This window comes from Tachypleus tridentatus, chromosome 1, assembly GCF_004210375.1.
Source record: "Tachypleus tridentatus isolate NWPU-2018 chromosome 1, ASM421037v1, whole genome shotgun sequence".
NCBI classification, from domain to species: domain Eukaryota; kingdom Metazoa; phylum Arthropoda; class Merostomata; order Xiphosura; family Limulidae; genus Tachypleus; species Tachypleus tridentatus.
The window spans coordinates 32,021,315-32,046,082 of NC_134825.1; the positions used below are offsets into that span (position 1 = coordinate 32,021,315).

Sequence of the window (24,768 nt, forward strand, 5' to 3'; positions counted from 1 at the left end):
TTCTATTTGACTACTTAAACGTTTATGTAAAACTACCTTTCTTTATTTGATTGATCTTTTGGGTTGTTGAATTAATTTTAAATTTGACAAATATTTTTATTAATAATATCCTTAATACTATTAAAGAAACTCTAAATTTCTACTTTACTTGTATTATTAATTTAAAAATTAATCTGTAGTTTTCAGGGCATTATGGATCTTCTATTTTTCAGAGAATATCAGTTACGTTTTTTGTAATTTTCAGTAACTAAATATGTGTTGAATACAAATTATCTTTAATGTCTGCATAACACACTCTTTGATAGTATAGGTTAAAATTAACATATATTAGATTATACTCTCAGCTTCCAAAGAAGAGAACTTTGAAAACCAGACTCAAGAGAATGACCATTTAGATTCTTCTAAGTCTGAAAATGTTGATTTAAAAGAAGAGCGTGATGAAGATATTATAATGGAAAAAGCAAAACGTAAGTTGCTGTTCTTTTCATCTGCTTTGTTTTAGTTTGTGTCATTGTTTTAGCTAAAGCTTTAATTTTTTTAAATAAAAGTTTTGTAGGTAGATATTAATGTTATTTATTTTACAGGGTTTCTGTGAATAGAGTAAATATTATATGATATTTATTTGTGTTGGAATAAAATGCTATTAATTTTTAATCCAATTGGAATATATTTAACTATTAGTAAAGACAAGAAAGTTACATATATAGAGGGTATAGAGCTACTAAGGTTAGTGCTGTTGGTAATTCATTATTTTGAGATTTGAGAAGCAACAACATTAGATGCTAAAGTGAGAAAAAACAAGCAAATGTTATATGTAGAAAACTGATGTAATTTTTTATGGATGTGTTTTATCATACTTTGTTTCTTTTTATGCAGTAACTTCTTTATAAATACATTATTTAAAGAATTCACAGTTAAAATGTTTTATATTTCAAAACTGTTATGTTTCAAGTAAATCCGAGATTTATTAAATACACTTTTCAATGTGTCACAATGAATGACAACAAGTGTTTGATTGCTCAAAGCTTGAGAATGATTGAAGTTTCAAATTTTTACTATATAAAGACTCAGCATTTTGATGAGAGTTCTAAGCTTCCCTAAGTCAAATAAAATTAATAATAAGCCTGGTGGGAAAAGTTGACACTTTGAATAATAGAAAGTAGCAAAAGTTAATAAAGCAAGATATTTAATAAATATCCATTTTTAAATCATTTTGTATGTTTTAATTTGTTATGATAGCACACAATTTCAGTGCCTGCTGTATCAGTTATTTTATTTTTAACTGTTTATGAATTTTTTCTAAAATCTTTGGGCAGGTTAAGTATCACTATATTGGTTATTTACATGTAGAATTATTTCATTGGTATTAACATTGTTAACAGTTTGTTTAAATGCTATTCTGACTAATTCTTCCAACTCAACATAAAATTCAAATTTCATTACTAGAGTATAAAACTTATCTGTATATATGCACAGAAAACAGATTTATTTAAAACTTTCTTACATATGCCAATATAATATTAATTGTTTATATTTATCATGTAGTCCTATAAAATATTTAAAATAGTGTCTAAAGTATTGCTAATTTTGATAATTATAGTCTAACATTCATTGTTAATTACTGTATTTTAAGAATATACATGGATCAAAGATAGCTTGAAATGTCAATAAATTGGAATATTATACATATAGCTGTTTTGAATTTGTCTTTCTTAGATTATGCATGGTTTATTAGCAATATATTGTTAAGTTAAACATTTAATTGTTTAAAACAAGAATACTTTACAATAGACCCATAACAAAAGGAGTGGGTGCCTAAAGAGACATGGCAGTTCCAAAATTATCCTTAAAATTCTGCAATAAAAAACAACAAATAATATTCACTATTTATTAACTCTTCATCAGTTCCAGTTATTCTTAGCTTAGTTCAGTTTCTGACATCAACGTTGTATTGTGACTTTGAAATTTACAAATATGTCTTTCTTGATTGAAATTTAAAATTTTCATATATCTAGAGTGAAAAACATTTTGCATTAAAGCTATAATAAATTATGTGCTCTCTTTAGTAATGTGAATATCATTACATTTTTTAATTTAAGTATTTTCAGTTTTGTTGATTGATTATTGTATATATTATATAATAAAGATAAAATTGACAAAACAATGAAGAAATTAATTACAATTTATTGAGAATATAAAACATTTAAATTAAAGTTTTATACAATATGTATGTCTTTAATACTCTGTATATTTTAATCACATATTTCATTAGGTACCTCAAACAGTTCATGTAAAGTTTATTTCCACATTAAATTCTCACATTTTTATGGAATTCAGTTCAGAGAAGTTAAAATTGAGTTGAATCATATTATGAATGTTCATAAAGTAAGAAAAACTTTTGACTCTGTAATTGTTCAGTTTGGCTATTCAATGAAGAGTATCTGGCTATAGACTTTCTAATCAGACATATTTTGCAGCACGTAAATAGTTTGAATTGAATCAGAACTCTTGTTTATAAATTATAAGATATATTATTCACTTTCCTATGTTGTAATTGTGCAGCATAAAAAGTTTCTTGCATATTATTTACACTGCCTTCAGAATATTTGAATTTAAGTTGAAAATACTTTTAAAGTGTAGGTATAATGTTTATATAACATTTAATAAACTTGGATATTAAAACAAACTGAAATAGAAACATTATGTAGAAGAAACTCACTCATTTGTTCAGTGGCATTGTTTATAGAAACAATGTCACTAACACTAACTTTGGTTCCATTTAGATTTAACAGAGAGCTTCACCAACAATAGCTGAGGAGTTAGCAAAAAATAATTAATAGTGTAATATAAATATATATTCCCTTGCTGATTTATATATGATCAATTATTATGTTGCATAATAAAACAATTATTACTGCTGCAGAAAGAGTAAGCCACAAGAAAGATGGACCTTCTTGGAGCCAGCTTCTAAATAAAAAACTATATGCAAGTCAAAAGAAACAGAAAATTATTGAAGCACCTTCAATTAATGAGAAGCAATATATTAAGGCAGCTGAGGAAAGTCATGTCACTGTTGACATATCAGAACAGAAAACCCCACTCTCTGTAGAAAAGAAGGTTGAAAACAACAAGCAGTGGCAAGTACCAGTGTACACAGAAGAAGAAGACCCTGTTCCTTCTTACAGCCCTAAACGAAAGTAAGCAATGTCTTGTTGCATATCATACTGGAAATCTTATGAGAACATTTGTTTTAAAGTTTAAAGTACAGACAAGTTATACATTGACATATACAGTGAATTCATATAAAAAAAAATTGTTTAAGCATTTCAAACCTGATACTTTATGTGTTTTATGAGGGAAGAGAAAATTATTTTCATTTTGAAATAATTCTTTTTCATCATTTGCCTCAAATTGCCTGCAAAATAAACTATTAAAAATATTCAGACTTAGAATCTTATTTTGATGTATATATTTATATTTTACAAGAGTATTTTTGGATAAAGTAATAAAATTATTTAAATTTCTAACTATTTTATAATTTTGTCCCCCTCACCACTAAAATAGTAAACTTTTGGAGTTAAAATGAATTTCAAATATTTACTTACCTCTGAAATAGTCTAAGCCTTTTCTTGTTGAATTATTTTTATTCCTTCAGCAACAATGCGACTTTTAGCTCTGAATGTCCTTATCATAATGCACTATAGGACTCACCTCACCCAATGTTTTTCACTCTCCCATCTTCCATCATAGCAAACTGTATAACCTCTCCTTTCCGTCTAAAAGATAAGAGTTCTTAGTTTGCTTTCATGATCTCATAGCACATTCCTCCCAATACTTTGAAGGTGGGTGGGAATATATCTCAGTCATAAGTACCTGTTTGAAATTAATTTTAATTCTAAAAATATAATATTTAAAAAATAGACTTTTTCCTGTAATACTTTAATCCAGATTACCCACATTATTTATGAAAGATGGGAATGGAGTCATAATAGGCAACCAGATCACCAGTTCCATAGCACTGGTGCAGAAAATTTAACATGTCCATACCACAACAACATTAAGTGTCATGATCATGCAGAATCCAGAACCAGAGTGATAGGCATTCTGGATTTGTCTTGAAGGAATGGAGCACACCAGCAACTGAGATAACTGGACTATAATTACAGTCACCTAGAAAGAAAAGCACTCTTCACCTTAGATGCCCTTTACATTAAATATTTAGTGGAGATCAGGCAGCATAGACATACATAAATTGTTATGTACATTTACAGGTCTAGTCACAAATGGTTGCTAGACAGGTAACTGGAACCAAAGCACCTTTATATGTCAGTGGAAGATTCTCATTGGAGAAGGTCATTAATTAAGTACAGTGGGTTTAATTCTATGGCTAAAAATTTTAGCATCCAAAATCGAAAAGGCTGGCAAACACAAAATTGATTTAATCAGAAGGTACCCAGTAAACATTAAAAAAAAAAAGAGGTCAGGAGGTTCTGAAGATGAGTTGAATTAATGGAAGAATAGTGCAGTGTGAACATTATATAAAGCTCACTCCAGTTGGAGTTATGAAACATTAGTTGAAGAACAACCATCACATCTTCAGCATCTCAGAATGCTAAATATCATGAAAATATATGCACTTTGAGATTGTAAAAGGTAGTTACCTTTGACAACATCCTTTTTCTACTTTGCAAAGGATGTAACCCTATTGTAGAGCATCAACACAGGATGAAGTAATACCTGGAACAATGCAGAGGTAAAATGAAGTATATGAGAACCCTGACTGAACAAATCCACTCATACAGAGAATCTTATGTTCTTAGAAAAGAAACTGTGAATCTTATTTTATTTTAAAAAGATGGTATTTGAAATTTTCTGTTATGGATTCCACCTGGATTGTATTAGCACCATAGGATGTAACCAAAGTCCCAAAGCTGAAGGGACAGAGATATGATGAAAAAGATATTCTGAGTCAGCCTTCAGAATATTCTCATATGACTATTGTGACTAGTATGCTACAAAACGTAATTTTTTCTGAAATTAAACTTGAAAGTCACCTTAAGGTAATCACGTACATCATAGGAAACAAAATTGGTCAACTGTAACAGCCAGTTATAAAGGTTGGAGCAAGATCCATCATAAGGTATAAACACCTTTTATAAGACCCTTTAATGATTTGATGTGAGCAATATAAAGATGAACTGACTGCATATAGAAATCATTTCTCTGAATACAAATCTGGGTCAATCATAGCAAGTAAACAATGGGTGAGAAATAGTAGTTACCTCTGTTGCAGTCTATGTCTTAGATAGGAAGGGCCTGTCTTGATATATGTATAGAATCTTTTATTAAAGCAAGATATGTTGTGTATTGAAGGCACAGATATTTGAACATACCCTAAGAGTGTTGTGATCCTATTTTCCCTGATGCAAAAAATAAGATTGTTTAGGTTCAGGTCAACACAGTTTGGATTGTACACTTCAAACCTGAATGCCAATGCTCTTGGATGAGTCCAAATTTTATTTTAACTTCACAATCTGTCTGCCAGACAATGAGAAAAACCTGAGCAGAGCAACATCAGTAGCTGAATTATATGGTGAAGTGTCTGTTATAATTTTCAGTCAGCAGCATCAGTTTCTAATAAAACTGACTTCCATATGCTTGAGCATGTTTCTTTATAAGCTTTCAGGTACAAAGAAGTCTTGAGTATATGTATGAACCTTTGATGATCATTTTGATCCTTATAAGTCCCATTACCTTCCTACATCTCACATTGGTTGTAGAAGAGATCCTCTATAGGAAGACTATTATCCATATAGAGTAGTCTGCTCTATCTCCAAATGTTGCAAGTAAAAATGTGTGAAACTCCTACCTCCATGATTATTTGTTTTTTTCTGTCAGTAGCATGATTCTCTGCAAAATAGGAGAAGCTCTTTTGAAGGAATGGAATCATCTGTATCAGATAAATACCCACAATAATCAAAATCATTACTGAGTGTATTAGATAACGATCGTTGCTTTTGGTAAATAAACTATTGATAAGATTAATATTGTTAATTCTTACTTTCTAATCAAATTAGAAAAAATTTCAAAGTACCTAAAATATTTCATTTTTAGAAGTTATTGTCTGCCATGTTCAGACATGTAAAGACACACTGAGAAAACTGAATTCAGTTTCTTTTTGAAAATGTTTAAAAGAAGTAATTGTCATGTAGTTAGTGGTCTTTTCTTATTTGCTATATTCATTTTAAAAGCGATTTTTAGAATATATTAAACATTATGGTTGAAACAGATTTGTTTTCTAATTTTTTGTTTTCCAGATTTGATATTAATCTCACATTGAAGCTATACCTGCATCCTGTCATTTTACATACACAACAATATATCTGTTATATGGCCATACATCCTTGGATAAGCCTAATTTACAGCACACCTTTGAAGATAAATTATAAGTTTGGTTAATTTAAAACATATCATGATGGCTCAGATGGTTCATTGAAATAACATATTAAATATCTCCTTAACAGATCATTGCAGCTTTATAATACTCTACAGTGTTTTCTTCTATAACAGTATCTGTGTAATGGCTAAGTTATAAGTTCTAGGAATGTCATTAAATGTCTTTGTAAAAGGTTGAAATTTTTTGTTGTTTTTTCTTCTGTTGAGGTGATGTAGTTTGAAATGGAGTATCTGCTTTTATAAGTATTATTAGTAACTAGTAGTAATTAGTTAGGCAAGAATTAACATACTGCAATACATATAACTATATATTTTGGTCTGTTGACATTCTACTAAACTATTTGCCTGTGCTATTTTGTAGAGACGACTGAAATGCCATCTTTATTATATTGTTTGCATTGTCATTAAAAAATTGATATCAGACATCCCTACATTTAATTTCTTTACATGTGAATTTAGTTGTTAAATCTCAAGAACTAAGAAGAAATAAATATATTTTTCATGCACACAAATCATTGCAAAACTTCTACACCAATCAGTGTAATGCTATAAATAACATCTGTATTCCTACCTTAATATGATGCTCAAAAGAAAGAGTATTTTCAACATTACTGCTTTGCAGACTCTGTTACATGCACATATAATATTGCTATAAACACTTCTGAATATTCTTTCTTTGAGATATTTAGTATTGTGCTACCAAGGATGGCATTTTTTTAAGATTTTTAATGTAACAATTTAATTATTAACATTGATATGGAAATATTTAATGATTTGAAATTCTTACTTGTTCTAATTCATTTCATTTCTTTTTCAGTAATGCTGTAATGGACTAAAACTAAATGCCATTACAACCAGGGTCAAATAAAAACAGTTCATTAAATACAACAACATGAATCTAAAACTTTCAAACAACTAAAATACTAATCTCATCACTTACATAAAATAAAAACACAGTTAATAAATTTATATCTGGTTAGGACTTGGTACAAACATTACAAATTACATCACTTCATAAGATCAGAAATAATATCAAGGAATAGAAATGAATAAAATCCTATAACCTGAGCTCTTGTGAAAAGTGGACTTTAAAAAATGTTTGGGTTACAGGGATTTTATTCATTTCTATCAAGACTTCTTGAACCTACATGTCTTTCTAACATAATGAAGATCAAGGAGTAACTAGCAAGAATTTTTGTAACTATATCTTGAATCAACTCCTTTTCAAAATTAAGAAATGCATTCTACTGTGTGTTTAAACTATAAGGTTACATTTCATGTGGCTAGCCATTATCATAATTTACATAATCATTTACAGTGTTAATATTTGTACATCACTGCTAGGGAAAGCTGGTGTTAGTTTTGTAATACGTACATACTTACTCAAAATCAATATGCTCTAACAGGGAGGTAAGTATGACAAAAAATGTATAGTTGAACTTATAATAGAAGGAATAGTAAATTATTGATAAACAAAGTCATAAAATAAAATTGGAATTCACTATCTCACAATGTAACGTACCTCAACTAAATAACAGAAATAATGATAAAATACAAAGGTGCTCAGAAATGACAAACTGAAGAGGAACACCTGGTAAAAACAGATATAATTTTTGAATGGTCTGAGCTTATAGATGGAAAAGCAGTGGCTGAATTTTTTTTATGCTCTTCATATCTGCAAAACTGTTATTCATGTTTTGTGGATATATTGCAATATGTTAATCGTATGTAATGTAATTTTAAAGGTAAATCCAATCAACTTTCAGATAGTTTGCTGAAGTTTTCTTGGCACAACAATGCAGAACTAAGGAAGTATGATCTATAGGAAAAACCAATAATTTACTATTTTTCATAAAGAGCATTGTTCTTTATGTTACTTAATTAACATTACTGTAGAAAAGAACACTGAAGAAATGTTTTCTCTAGCATAGCCTTCAATCTAAATAAAAATTCAAGAAATATTTTGTTTTTAGTATAGCATTGCGTATAAATCATTGAAATCATTTGCAAGGTTATGTAGCTTACTTAGATATCTTAACTAAAACAGTCAATATTAACCTAAATATACCTTCTTGAATTTGTTTCATTTTTTACACTTGTAAAAAGTCTCACTATTGTTTTTCTGTGAAAGGTCTCCTGATACAAATGTAGTATTTTTGCAACTTGAAAGTACATTTTACTGAATAAACTGCTAACTCTATGTTTTAATCTTTGTATGTCAAATAAAACTACTGAGATTGTTTGGTGTCTTCTTAGGTTATTTATAAATATTTCTTGATTCATTTGGGCTTAAACACTTTGATACAGATCAGCTGAGAAACGTTTTACATCCACAATAAAGGTGTAAGAATAGTTGGCCATTCTATTTTTTGATTAACTTTTCTTTAATACCCCCTCCTTCCTAAGATGATACATTTATCTAGGTGTTAAACACTTGATAATTCAGATTACATTTTTCTGTGTAGAATAAAATATTTCTTTGATCATGGAAATCCAAGATGCTACAGTGTGGAACAAGATGTTGAAATTCAACTTGCCACAATAGCTGATCGGTAAGTTTGTGTAACCCATTTTATAACATTTAGTGTTGTTATTAAATAATTTCAACCAAGGTATTTAAGATACTGATTAGTTTTAAACAACTTCAGCCATTAGTTACCAGTTACTGTCTTCCCCAACTTGCTGCTGTTTTGATGACCATCTCATTTAGAAAGAGAAGCTTTATATACTTTTCTGATTTCTAATTTCATTGTATTGTTGGATATCACTAAGTCCATAAAACCTGCAATATTTTCTGTAGAATGTGGCTTTTTATGAAAATGTCTTCAAGATAAGTTAACCCAATTCTGGATTTTAGAGTGAATGTTTTGAAAGCATTTATTTCAAAATACTTTATGTAAAGGTTATTGAATACTGGTAATACAGCTAAGCCATAACAACACACACACAACAACTATAGGCCTTATTGTTAGTGTTTGTTTTTTCTCTTACTGAAAGTACTCCCATCCCTCAGCAGTAAGTCTTAGAGCACGTATCACTGAAAACCAAGTTTCAGTACTCATGGTGAGCATGGCACAGATAGCCCATTGTGTAGTTTTATTTTTAACAACAAACAAAACAAAAATAAAGTTACTGGAAATTTATTGTGTTAATGAATATTAACTTCCAATCACACCAAGCTATGTATTTAAAGTGATACCAAAATACAACCTGGCAATCATGCAGTATATCTAGCTTTAAAGATTATAATGTTGTGTTTTAGTAGTTGGGTACCCTCACTGTTTGAAACATTTTTACCTGTTGATATACAAGTTTATGAGTTTTATTGTTATGTAAGTTGTCTGTTTTGTATGTTCTTTCAGGGTTTGAGTTCCTGAATAAATTTGTGTACTATTTCAAATTTTGTTACATTACTGGAGAGGTTGAACTTAAAATTAAATGTTGTACCCTACGAAATTAATCTGGTCACTTTTGTAATCTTTGCAAATTGATCTACTGAACATTATTGTCTTATGATACATTAACAAAGTAATTATATCAGAAAAGCATGATGAATCTTTGCAATTAAAAGACATGAAATGGGGCTGTAGTGTATTGTTGTTTAAATGGAACATTACTTTACAAAACTATTTATTAAAATGTATTTTCAAAATCATTAATTTCGAAACATTTAATGAAATGATGCAGTATTAATTAAACATCATTTTAAGACAAGATTAAATTCAGCTGACATTAAGAACATATCTGTAGTTTTTTTTGGAAATAGTGGATGACGAAAATTAATTTTGAAAAATTTTTTTGTTGTTAAAAAAATAGAAAACATTTTAAATATTAATTGTGTGGAGATAGAGTAAGTACATAATTTTTTTGTCTGTTGAATAACTAATTAATTTTATAAATTAAAACTTGTTGTATAGATCACAGTCTGTTGGGCATCAGTTCTGGGGAGAGTTGTTCACAGCAATACAAATTCCTTTAGATTTCATCCTTGCCTTGTTCCTGGAATTACTTGGATTGTGTATCTGTCTTCTTCAGAGGCTATTGGTTGGTACTTTTCATCGCTTTGGAGACCTTTTGCTGAAACCTGTACTAGCTGTAATTTTTAATGGTATTCTATATCCAATAGGCATTTTTCTTTGGAATTTTTCAACACTTATTTTAAATATTCTCACCCCCTTATTGGATATACTGAGAAATCTTACTGAAATCATTGCTATACCATTAAGAGAATTTCGACTAGTAGAAGTAAAAAGTGAAGTTTGCCCTAAAGGTGGAAAAATAAACAAGAACAGTAACAAACTGGAAGATGTATGATACCTATATAAGACAGGGGAAAATGCCCTTTAATATGAAAAGATTATTGTCTTTTATCAATTTGCAGGTTGATAGTCTTGTTTGTGAACTAGATTTGTAACTGTTATTTCTGAAAATCTAATGTATCAATCTGTTTGGACAGCAACTAAAATATAAATTTTATGAAAATGTATGCAGCAAGTGTATGACTCTTGTACTGAACTGTTTCTCATGTAAATTTATTTTTTGAGCATCTTTGTTATAAATGACATCACTTTGTCATTCTCTACTGACTCTTCCAGTTAGCTCAAGATACCTGTTTGGAATAATCTCATAACTGATTCCATTGTGTAAATTTTGTATCATGGGTCATGATTTAAATGTGTATGTTGTGATGAAGCAAAGCACTGTCTCACCAATTGATAGAAAACTAGTTTCTGTGAAAGATCTAAACTGATTGACTTCTTTTATAAATAGATAAGAAAATAATCACTTTACAAATGCTGAAAAACTAAAACTGAATATTTTCTTAATTATGTGAAGTAACTTGTAAAACATGTTTGAAAATTTTGGATTATTAAATTGACCTAAGTATACTGAAGAAGTACTGCTGCATTTTTCTCATCTGAGGAATATCCTTGGCAAAGGACCTTGACACCATATATTTGCTTTATTGCCCATAAAGATAATTTACATGATGTTAAATAGTAGAAACATTCTTTATCTTATAGTGACAAACCATTATTACGTGTGTCGAATCTTAATTCTTTAAAAATCCCTTTTTTTGTTTTCAATATCCCATTAAAAATAACTCAAGAGGTTAACCAAAGGATTTGGATTATTTAATGAATTACCATATAGTTTTTGCAGAAAAGAAAGGAAATACTTCAAATATACTTGAAATTTAAAATAATTCTTCTATTTGTTTGCATTTTACACAATAACAAAGCTCAAAAACCTGGTCATTCTATAATCAGGTCAAGCAACATATTTTTTATAATAGTAAACTAACTGATTAAAATAAAAAAAGCCAATAAAGTGAAGTACATATGGCCAAAAGTTTACACAGGAATATTGAATAGTACTAATTATTGTTAAGTAATAAAGAATAAATGGCATTTAGGTTAATATGAAGTAAACCTTACTGTATAATTAGGGGAGTAAAAGAAGGTACTGTTATGAATATATACTCTAAGCTAGATTTATGATCTGCTTGTGTGGCAAAGAAGTGGTTATTAAATAAAAACATTTATATTGGTGTTAATGAAGATTAATATAACTATTCCGGTGAGTAGTGACAAGATAGTTAGTGAAATTATTTTAAGTTTTAAGCACAATTTTTTTAATGTTCACTTTTGATTATAAAAATAATTTTTAGCTTTATAAATATAGAGTGGTTGAAAAATCTCTCTTTAGAAATTTGATAATTAAATAACAAAGGAAATACAGTTGTGCAGTTTTCAACTTCTTGTAGCCAACCTTAAACATTTATTGTCATACTTTTTCACTCCAGTGAAAAGTGTTACCCTTTAGAATGGAAATCCTGTAAGAAATGACTCAATGCATCATTCGGCTTGCAGAGACCAGATGCTAATATAGGAAAGAAGTATGGAGGTATGTTAAGGATATCGTGTATTGCACACCTATAGCAAACATCACTGAGCTAGAGATCAGAATATGGATGTTGTAATCACATATATGGAGCAAGCATGGGCTGAAATTTAAATATTGGTTAAGAGCACTGAGAGTCACTAGTGGTGCATATTTAAAAATCTCCTGACATGTGAATAAAAATTGTTTGAGTTTAGCTACAAGATGTTGAAAACTGTATTTTTGCATATCCTTACTTATTTAATTTTAAAATAGGAAAGGTAAGCTTGGACCACCCTGTATAAATTTAGAAAAGATGTACTGTTGTCATATCAGAATTTGATATTCAGCATTAACATTTTATTGTATAGATATATTGTATTTGTTAAAATAATGGAAGATAAAAGTCAGTTAAGAAAAATTAATTTTTACAATGTTTGAGTGTAACAGATTTTTCTTCATGTAGTGCATAAATGTCACTAATGGAAATTATAAGATGACACAAATATGAATGGCAACAGTATAATTCACTGATTGGGATATATTAGTTTGCATTAAATTACATGTACATTAATAAGTCTGAGTTCTGTGAAAGTAAAATTGCTTTTACCTTAATTTTATCACTGTTTCAATTATCTGTTGCAAGTAAAATATTTTTGCACAAATGATCTGTAACTTAAAAGTGAAAAATTAGAAGGAAAGCAACTAGTCAACACCACCAGTTCTTAAGCTACTCTTTCACCAATGAATAATGGGATTGACTGTCACATGATAACTCCCCCACAGCTGAAAGCATGAGCATGTTTAGTGATAGGGATGCAATCTTATGATTCCAACTGAGAGTAAAGTATCCTAACCACTAGACCATGCAAGGCTCTAAATTAGGATTGGCTAGCACAAATAGTTTTCAAGTATATTTTTTTCCATGGTTTTTAAAGAAATTTGTTGATTTTGATGAAGTGTTATTCTATTTTGTTGATTTCATTGTTAATTTTATCTGGTGAGCATAGTTTTATGGCTGTGTTTATTTGGTTTCTTAGTATGTTGAGTTTTTGTTTTGTTTCATGTGCTGAGTCCCAAGGAATGTATAGTCCAGTATGGGTGATTTTTTTAGTGGATTCCTGTTTTAAATTGTATCAGTTCTTGTAATTTTGAGGTAAGAAATTATATTTGATTGCTTTCTTACTGTTCACATGTGAAGTTAATGTTGGGATGTATAGAGTTAATGTAATTGAAAATATTAAATGTGTGTTCTATAGATGTGTATCCCACAATCGTGTCATCTACATATCTGTACCAGTATAGTGATGGATGCAATGCTGTGCTAATTGCTTGTGTTTCAACTTGTGTCATAAAAATATTGGCTAGAACTGGTAATACTGGGTTGCCCATGCTCAGGCCATTTGTTTTTATATAGTTGTGGTTTTTGAACATGAAGTTTGTCTTCTTCATGGTGAATACTATGAAGGTTACTAACTGGTTGCTGGGAATGTCAATTGATGGGTTAGGGTGTCAGATATAGAGTTCTAAGGCTATCTTGCAGGCTTCAGTGGTTGGGACATCTGTAAAGAAGGATATGACATCAAAACTGGCCATTAAGTCACTTTATGATTAAGTTGATTTAGATTAGACTTGAAATTAAAGGAGTATTTGATGAATGAGCTGGCTGATGTTATATATTTGGAGAATGCCCATGCTATGTATTTACCGAAATTGTCATTAAACGATTCATATGTGGACATTATCGGTCGTAGTGAACAATGATTCATATGTGGACATTATTAGTCATAGTAAACAATCTGGTTTATGAGGTTTGGGGATGTCATATATTTTTGGTGTGTGTATTCAAACATGTGGTCAACTACCAATCAGTAACTCTTTCTTTCTTTGTGAACCTGATGATGACCGAAGAAGGTCGAAACATTGTTTGCTCTTCTATTAGTGCTTTCTCTATTCATACCAGATGTTTTTAAATATATAATTTTCCCTACAAGTGGGTTTTCTCGTCATCATGGATAATCTAATCATAAAACATTTTGTGGTTCTTTCTATTTTTATATTTCATATAATACAAATATTTAATATATATATATATATATAAATATATAAGTCTTCAGATGACAAATATCACTTGTCACATCTCAATCTTGTTGTTCTGAGATCTACACCAACAAACTGTTATACACGTGATAGCAAAGAAATACACTTTATTTATAGTCTAGATACAATTTCATAGGGGCAGATAGCCTAGTTGCCTTGTGCAATAAAATGCCAAACTAAGGGAGGGTTTGGGGGTTAACCCTCCATGGATCCAAACTTTTTAGACAAAGTTCAGTTGCCACCTGTGAAGTTTCATAAAGATCTGTGATTGTATGGCAGATATTTCACACACAACAAATGGTCAAATGCAAATTTCTGATTGAACACTCTTTTCATACGGCAAAAGAAATACAATCGAATATCTATGAAAGGCTCAAATGCCAAGTTTCTGCCTGTCACATCATAAACAGGTATAAATTGCCAAAAATCTTCTCTCATTGCAACAGTGTTGTCATTGGCATGCAAATATCTAATACACAGCAAAAACTGTTCAATGCCTGAAATATCTGTTGTTTCATCAGCTAATATTGAGAAACACTTTGCAGCATTAACCCTGTTGACCAAAGCATCAAGAACATGAGTATTACAGGCATTGATGATTTCATTTTGAATTTGAGGACTCGGATACATAACATTCCTCTTTGTACTCTTAAGGCTTGCTGAAAGCTTGACATCACCCTTTGCCCTGTAGCACAAAATTGCCCCAAAATTCCCATCATTATTGATGGGCTCCTCATCAGTTTCACCAACAAACATTGGATCAGAATCATATTTTCCCCTCAAAGCTAAACTCTGTCTCCCACACAGCAATACAGTATCAGTAATAGGGATTAAATATTGCCAGTTCTGTTGAATTTCTTGCTTGTAAGTTGCATCAAGCTGCAAGTGCACAGATGAACTTGTGTTTACGACCTGTAGAAAATTGTTAGCTTTTTCTTTGCTGTCTTGGTGGTACTGTTTCAATTCATGTGCCTTGAAGTCTTCAACAACCTTCTTCCAGTTTGTGTATGGAAATTTCACTAGTTGTCTCAATTTCTGGCTTCTAACACCAGCACCATCAGGAGCAAAAAAGACAGCAGTACTTGCAGAAAGCACCCTTTGCATGTTGACTGTAGAATAGCCATCTCCACTGTGAAAGCCAACGATGCTGAAAACGCAGCTTTCTTGGACCACACTGGGGGAAAACATAATCACTCCCTGGCTTCCAGGCATTCTCAAGTAGGCATTTTTTAGTTTCAGCGTTCATCTAAAAGAGACAGAAAGACATAGTTCTAATTAAGTTATTTTGCACATAGGAAAGTTTGTTATGAGAATACAATAACCTCGAAGAGAAAGGCTTAGAGCTGTACTTCACAGAGCAGGCCTAATATCCTGTGGCTGTAGGCCTACAATCACTAGTAGCAATGAATATTCAGTCTAAAACTCATCAGTGTTTAAATGATTTTTAATATAAAATTGATATATTGAGGAGTCGACTTACCTGTTTACCAATGCTGACAGCATCAGAAATGTAATTTCCAATGTCCCAGAGTGGACCTGAGGTGGTAGTGGCAGCACTGATAGAAGGTCACAGTGATGACTCTGACAATTCAGTTAACAATTCTGATTCAACCTGATTGGCTGCAGCATATTGAACAGGTTCAGCCTCATGAATGGGTTTAAAGAACCCATGCAGTGTCTTTTGCTTTTTCAGGCTTGACATAGTGAATGATTGTTTATCACAACTTCTGTTTGTCAACGTTACATTCACAATACCATTGGCGCCATCTATAGTGAATCATTCACTATACTATACCAATGGTACTAGGTTAGTGCCAAGGTGCTGCCAGTCAGCCACGGTGCCATCCACTGTTTATTTGTGAAGTTAATTCTTGAAATCCAGGGAATCTGAATATACACAGTCCATGATATTTGAATACAGAATATAGACACTATATATATATTTTGCACTCTCCTGAGTGACTCTATATTTTATATGTTGATGACAGGACTGTAGGCTTACTTTGCTGGGCCTGATAACTTTAAGTCATATATTATATGTATAGGCCTATATATTTATTTATGACAAACAAAATAAGACAAACACCTTATTGTGCCATTTTGAAATTTGCCAAACAGGTGGTCTCAAAATACATAATTCAGGCTTTTCTGTTATATTTTTATTAAAAAATTTCCAGGGTTCATTCGCCACGGTCCCCTAGCGTGGCTTCGCGCCTGCGGCGCTTGCATCAAGCACTCAAACTACACTTCCCCCCCAAAGGTCCATTTCTGGCTACGCGCCTGATGTTAACTAAGCTTGAAAGATAAATTTTCTTTTTTATAACTTTACTTTTAACAACTTCTGATTTTTCCCACTCTTATCTCTCACTGATTAGTTTTATATTTTTGGATTTTCTTCCTCTTTTGCTTACGTCATTTCTTTACAACAATAGATTCACCAGTATTATTGCACTTCCGACCAATACAAACTGTGAAAGATAAGATTAAAATCGAACCATAATATAATTAAATATTTGCATATGGTAACTAAAGTGACAATATATTAAAGTAGATACCGAACTGTGGGGAAATAAAAACAAAATTTTATAGTCGAAAGTTTCTCACCTTGCATTCCATGGTAATTTGACCATAACAATTTTTAGGTATAAAGTTTATGGTATAAGGTAATTTTATAAATCCGAATTAAATTCTTGAAACAAAAGTTAGACAATTAATAACTAACATTCACGTTTCTCCACAATCTGTGAGAATCTGAGTAATTAATGTTAGCAAACACTAGGATGTTTTAGATAGCGTCGTATTGAAAAATTTAGAAAAGTGAACATTTCCTATGAAAAAAGATTCGTTTTACAGTGGTACTGCATTGGAAAGTATTCTGATTGTGTTGATGCAAAGAGTCATTTTATCTATTAAATGTGGTACCGGTAATTGAAAGAATTAACAGTTTTTTAAACTACATTTCTTAAAAACTATATTTATAAATTACATAGATAAAAAAGATATCAAATCTTCAGGTTCAGTCCTAGTGAAAGTAGGGTTCGTGTTATACGAAGAGTGCTTAATATTCTCTTCTGTTGTTCGAATCATAGTTATTTTTATAATTGAATTCAGAATGCCAAAGTGGAATTTTTTTACACGTTTTTGTTTCTGGTGCAATTTAATAGATAGTGTGACACAGTGTATTTATTATTTCGTTTACATAGATATACACGTCGTGTCCTTCATGTAATAGTGAGATTAGAAAATATGACATAATTAATTCTTCATATTCGATTACCAAAAATGTGTGTCCTAAATATTATATAATGCTGCAGTTTTTAATGCATAGCGTATACAATGCCGTTGTATTATTAATTTATTTTGCTTTTATTCCGTGGTTTGAGTAAATTTTGGATAATTACATCTATATAATCCACATAAACAACTTAATTGGTTTATCCGGTGTCTTCTCATCATCAGTCAAATCTCTACGACATTTTTATTTCTAAATTCTCTCGGGTATCTTTGAAATGTTTCACACATTGGATAATAATGAATTAAGGGACATTGATAATGTGGTAGAGTTACCAAGAATAACCAATATTTTGACCAAGTAGTCATTTTATTTATATTGTCAGAAGATGTGACATGAATATTTTATTTAATGATAGTTCGTTTCAAATATTTCTTCAAGGCTTAGATGGTAAGGACGAATATTATACATAGATTTATAAAAAGTAGAATCCTGTATTTTCATAACGAAAAAAATTACTGAGTCCATAAAGAACTTTTTAATCTTTCATAAGAATGTTTTTAGGTGTCTATATGGTGATTTAAAAGTGTAAACTAAATTAGGAATATTGAGTTTACTTGGTAGGAAGAGAGAAGTGAAGACCTTTAGCTAGTACTGATTTACACTGATTATATATGTTACAATTACTTAGGTTAACATTCTGTTCACTAGGATGAAACAAGAAATAAATGCTGTTAGTCAGTCAGTTCAGCCTCAAATTTTGGACATGTTCACTTCGAGCAATTTGTCTTCGTTTCATTGGTTCCCCTTGTTTAGTACATCGGTGTAATCAACAGTGATAAAAACGATTCTGAAGTTAGTAGAGTACACAATGAACTTTTTCAATAAGTTGTCTGTACTGTCGATATTTCGCTCCAAGTTTTTGATCCAACGTCTATTCTACCAAACATGCTCACCTTTTATGACGTGTGACTGGAGGGTATGTTGTTACGGTCAATCCAACTATTCGTTTGTGAAAGAGTGGTGATCACTCGGTGCATTTGATCTATTCTTCCACTTTTATATTACGGAAGGCTAAGCAGATTGTCATCGTGTAGCTTCGAGCCAAATTCAAACAAATCAATAGTCTCTTTTGATAAATCTGATAAGCTAACCAATTTTGCAAATTTCGGTTTGGTTTTTTAAAGTGGAGAAAATTTTGGAATAACTTGTTAATGTTTGCATTTTGAAATAAAGCAAATGTCAAGATTTACTTTTTAATCCCATTTTTCGGAGGCACAACTTACAGACAACAGTTCTTTTACTTATTGTCATATCAGGGCATTAGCAATAGGTGTGCTCGAAGGAAAACGATGTTTGACGATTAATAGGATAACTATATTGAAGATAAAGAAACAGTTTCATATAACAGCAGGAACAGAGATAAAGATTTTAGAATTCTACAGATTCCATCTTCATTATTTTAAAGAAAATAAAAAATACATCATTTTTAACTGAATAACTAAAGTGCATCACTGAAACAACGATAATTTAATCAAAACTAAAATACCTAGGGAGTAAATTACTAACAATAAAACATGCTGTACATATTTTAAATGATACAATTTTAATGAAGATTACATGATGATTCGGTGTTGGTTAAAGTTGTTTGATGTGGATGGTTTCTTTAAGTACTAATTCCATATCAGTGTAAGCCTCGTTAAGAATATTTAAATTTTACAGACCGTGTCTTGTTTCTTCACTATGTTGACGTATAAATGAAAAAAACCATGAATTACTCAATTTTGCTGTGTATTTTCATGAACAATTTCATATTTTATTAGCTCTTACTACTAGACGGCGTTCGGTTTTGTCAATGCAACAGGCCCTGCAGTCTTCTTATGTGAAAATATGGACAAGCCATATTAGAAGAAATCCCAGGTGTATGATATGGGGTTCAATCTAATCTGGAACTAAAACATAATTTGTGAATTATAAAAAAACAATTCCCTATAACAGCATTGCTTTATATTTTTTTTACCTATATTTTTAATTTACCTGTTGTTTTTTTAACCTACCACGACATGTGAACACCTTTCATATACTGAGTGCACACCCACATATGATATTTTAGATTTTATATAAAACATAATTCTAAATGTATACGAACGGTTTTACTAGAAATAATTTGGACTTTATAGTTTTGTAACATTCATTCAGTGTATGTCACAAATGAGAATGAAAACTTTCTTGGTTGTTTACATTCGAACCCTGACAAGTTTCTCCAGTAGACACTCTACTTATTGATTTATAATTCCAAATACTTTAATTGTATTTAATTAATTTACATTTCTTCTCATACTAATTAATCACGTCTCGTTTTTCGTACAATTTACTTAATGGTTACTTACTACAACCTTTTTATCTTACCATTTTATGATATTATAGAATTTGATGTGAACAACGATAACGACTTATGAATAACTTTCAGATGTTTTGTGCACACCTTTATATTAAATTTTAAAGTTTAAGTAAAACATAATTCTACATGTATATTAATAGTTATACTCAGAAATACTTTGTAATTTTTAATTTTGTGACATTCATTCAGTGTTAAGTCACAAAGAAAAGTGAAATCCAATCCAGATTGAACAAAGAACTTTATGTACTATTTGTTTTATACATATTAGAATCGTTTTGTCTATCCGTCTGTTCTTCTGTCTCCTGTTTATGAGGGCCACTTCTCGTGTTGGTTGTGAAAAGCTACGTATGAAGTCAAAGTTCAACATGAACTATTTAAATAACTGTAGAACCGGTATGAACAATGTTGACAACTAACAGAATATTCTACACTAACTTGTTATGAAATAATAACACTGTGATTCACTGATCAAAATGTTATTGTTGAGTAGTTCTTAGCAGAACACTTCCTATACAAACATGGAAAACCAAAACCCATTTACCACACTTACTCTAGAGTATCACACAATCTCACAGTTTGTTTTTATCATTGTTAGTGAATTTTGTTTGGAAAGCTGACCTATTTAGTTCAGTTTAACTATCAAGCACACTATTACCCTCTCTTTTCCTGAACCTTCTTGTTTACCTCCTTGTGTGTTATGTCTTCATCTCATGTCAGAAGTACTTCATAGAGATGCTGGTTCCTTTTGAATTATTCTTGTTCCATCTTATTCTCTGCTGTGACTTGTTCTATACATTTTGTTTTCTCTATACTTGTTTGGCTAATTTGTAATTAGGACTTTTTGTTTCATTGCTGAGATCATTTGCCTCGCCACATTTCTGTACAATGACATTTTGGGGACGTTCTAGATACTGTTGAATCTAGGGAAGAAGCTATATGTCAACAATATTATCTCACCACAATCATCTCTCTTCTTCCTCAAACCAACCATTCCTCCACTGTACTTGGCTCTGCTCCCGATATTCCCCTCGTGGAGTCTGGAGGGAAATTACAAAAAAACAAACAAACAAAAAAACATGCTCTTTCTAATTCCAAGTTTTTTTATGTCTCAGGTTTTGTCATTCTCTTTTGTGACAAACCCTAGGAATCACACACGTTAAGTACGTGTTTGTCGTAATTTTTACTCCTCTGATCCCACATGTCAACGAACGGAAGGATTTACATCATTCTTACACATGGGCTTTCACTTCAATCCTATTCTCCCTGACTGTCAGTTCTCAACCTGTTAAGTTTCATCCTCTTTAGAATCTATTCTGTCTGCTTTAGGTGTAAAAACAAATTACAAACCTTTTTACAAGGTTTTACTTCTGGTCCCTAAATGACCAGGGAGGTCGTTTAGTTATTAATTTGTCCAATGTTTTTGTTTGGAAAAGTTCAATTCCCTTCATTGGTTTGTTACTCCAGGTCAGTTACTCCATAGTAAGGTCTATATCTCAAATGTCTTTCTTCTTATTTCCATTGCAGAGTAATCTAGATGCTTCCTTTTCTTCATCAGTTACTGTAATATTTTATTGTTTCAACACTGCATTGCCTCCTATGATTTTTGTCTCGTGGTCAGAGCGTTTGCTCTGTATCTCCATTGATGTCGTCTATGGTTTTAATGCATGTAAGATGGCCTTCTCTTTTTATAGCTATGAAAGGAGTTCTCCAGTCATATCTTCATTCTTCTAATGGTGAAAATCTATTTTGGGTGAATTGGCAAAATGCTCAAATCGTTACTCACTCCTACCCAATGCTTTATCTTCTTAATCCAACCATCTTTCCTATCCCCTACTTTGCTCGAGAAACTTATGTAGTGGCGAGATAATCCATTACCGTCATTACTGAGCATCTCTCCAGTGGATTTTCTGTATAGATTCTCATGTATTGGAAGTGATGAACCTGAAAAGAGACCATCTGTATCATGTTCTTCCTATCAAACAGCTACTTGACCCACAAGCTTTTTGATGCTTGTGTGTCCTTTTGGGCAATTACGACTTATTTCCTCCTCAATAATGAAATTCCGTGAGTGGAACAGTATAGAGGGATCTAGTAAACAGGGAGTTCATGTCGCTCTCCTATTGAAAGACGAATATTACTCCACTATAACATCATTGCCCATTAATAAGAATCACGTGAGTGTAGGTTGGAGTTGCCTAAAAGCTAGTGTCATGCAGATCCTCAAGGAAGATATAATCTCTGTGTGAAATGATATCTAATGGAAACACATTTTTATGTAAGAAAATCTTAACTTTCCAAAACCAGTTGTCTTCTGAACTAACCAGCAGGAGATAATAGAATGGGAGTTCCCATCTTCATCTCTACATTTGACACAATAGTTTAATGATGTGTTAAAATTTTCCTTCATGCTTTTACTTTAATGTTTATCATGCTGTTTATTACGTTTTATTTTGTATAGTTATTAAGTAACTGTAGTTTCAAAATTCACTCCAATTGAACACAAATCTTAAATTTCACATTGCTTTTTATATCCTTGTAACCTGGGAGTATTTTTCAACACAATTATTAACCAGTCTGAAATGTTGTTCCAAAATTTTTGTTTTAAATGGAATCTTGTATCCATTACTTAATTACTATAAGATCCTTTGTACAGTGAGTTCTTTTAATATCCAAGTGTTCTGATAGTTATATGATCAGTGAAATACTCAACGTCTGTATAAATTTGCTACCTATCTCAGTAAGAAAAGTCACGTTTTTGGTCATTAGCACCACATCATTCTGCCTAGATGGTAAATTAATGGTATTAAGATCGGACCAAGTTACTATATATTTGCATGTTTCCTTCCCATCACTCAGTCTACACCAGCATCTGTCCTTTGGTCAAACTAAGTTTCCTGTCTTTATTCTTCTTCAGAAAACATTCCCAATCAGTTATTCTCCTTTAAATATAACTTATTCATCAGACACATTGTCAAATTATCATCCCGCTATTGTCATCCTCTGGTTTCAAACGTAGCTTTTGGACTTACTGAACATATAGCTTATTTACTTTTTATTTCCATATATCATTTTTCCTTTGAAGTATACTGGAGAACGTTATAACTGGAGGGTACAATCTCCTGCTGGTTGTTTTGTGATAGAGCTGGTTTTAGAAAGGTACTGGACCAACCAAATAATATTTGTTGGTTAATAAACCCCCATCATATCTTCTCCAACAGATTGATTCCCTGGAGGTCTGGTATAGAAAGGAGATAGACGAGTCTACATGTACTGTCTTGGCTAGAATATCACACATTGTCATGGGAAAGGTGGACCAACCATCATATCTACAATTAAGGATGTCATCCTCTTTTTAACACCCAGTTTAGTGAAACATTCTTTCAAGATTGGGGAAGACTGTACCTGGTTCATGAGTATTGTGTTCTCTCACATGTGTTTTCCTCTAACAAGAGATGCACATTCCATAGAGATGAATTTGGACATTTTCCGAAAGGTGCTAATCTAGTTAAATTATATATTGTTTCCTCAACCAAATCAGTGTGAGATTAGGTAAGGTATCGTAATAATTCTTACACGGATACCTCGACTCACACTTATGGTACTTCTTTTCTTGGAAGGAATTGCGACAGAAGAAGTAGGAATAGGTGGGAGTTTTAGGACAAGTGGCGAGCACAAACTGAATAAAAAATACATCATGAGAAGAGATATCTATCGGAAATATATTTACGGTGTATGAAAATGTTAAGTTTTCATGAATTTACAATCAACCTACAACAGCTCTTTTGTTCCAAAAAATATATAGACATTACAGATTTAAGGTAAAGCTGAAAATCTACATTACCAAAAATGTATTCAGATTTTATGTGTATAAAATTTTGTGTACATATAAATAACTATGGACAAACTTATATTTTGGTCCTTCTCTTTATAAGTTTTAAACCAGAATTATTTGGCTTTCTTTAAGCAAAATACTTACCATCATGACATACCTGTATGTTTTACCTGTAAAGGCAGATGAGAGACATAATGACACATTTAAATGATGTAACAATAATATCTGATTCCATGTAGTTCAAAATATCAATTATGGTAAGAATATTGTCGAAACGTTTTATTCAGAAGAGATTCAAAGAGATTATATCTACATGTTCAGATTATTTATTGATACAAATAATTGAAATCATGTATATGTTTTTGCAATAAGATTTTATCGAAACTGTAGATATGCTACATAAAAATTATAAAAAACAACAACTAAAGACTGAACTATTTAAACAGTGAACAGACAGTTTGTCTGATATATTTTCATTTCAATGGTTTTTGACCAACATGAGGAATGTCTTTACATTTGTTAATTTCAATACAAGTATGTACTGAAATCATACTTGTTGGTTTTTGACCAACATGAGGAATGTCTTTACATTTGTTAATTTCAATACAAGTATGTACTGAAATCATACTTGTTGGTTTTTGACCAACATGAGGAATGTCTTTACATTTGTTAATTTCAATACAAGTATGTACTGAAAGTACAAAGTACTAACTAATTTACATTTGATCGTATCTCTGTATAGCTCTACTATTATTAGATAGGTTTCTTTAAAATATTCTAACAAACAAGTTTTTAACTCTTCGTGACATGTCCGGTCCTACCTGATTCGTTTGATAGTTAATTATTATTTAACAAAATCTGAGG

At 31.0% G+C, this 24,768-nt stretch overlaps 1 protein-coding gene across 5 annotated transcripts in view; it reads left to right on the forward strand.

The window, feature by feature from the left end:
* The window catches only part of LOC143245270 (uncharacterized), a 61,860-nt gene extending 41,949 nt beyond the window's left edge, over positions 1–19,911 (forward strand). For all 5 annotated transcript variants that reach the window (XM_076491459.1, XM_076491431.1, XM_076491454.1 and 2 more), the window contains 4 exons: positions 345–467; positions 2,924–3,197; positions 8,922–9,008; positions 10,374–19,911. In XM_076491459.1, coding sequence (XP_076347574.1) covers positions 345–467; positions 2,924–3,197; positions 8,922–9,008; positions 10,374–10,770 — 881 coding nt within the window. In that variant the 3' untranslated portion in view covers positions 10,771–19,911. The remainder of the gene's footprint in view (positions 1–344; positions 468–2,923; positions 3,198–8,921; positions 9,009–10,373) is intronic.
* Positions 19,912–24,768: the final 4,857 nt, after the last annotated feature.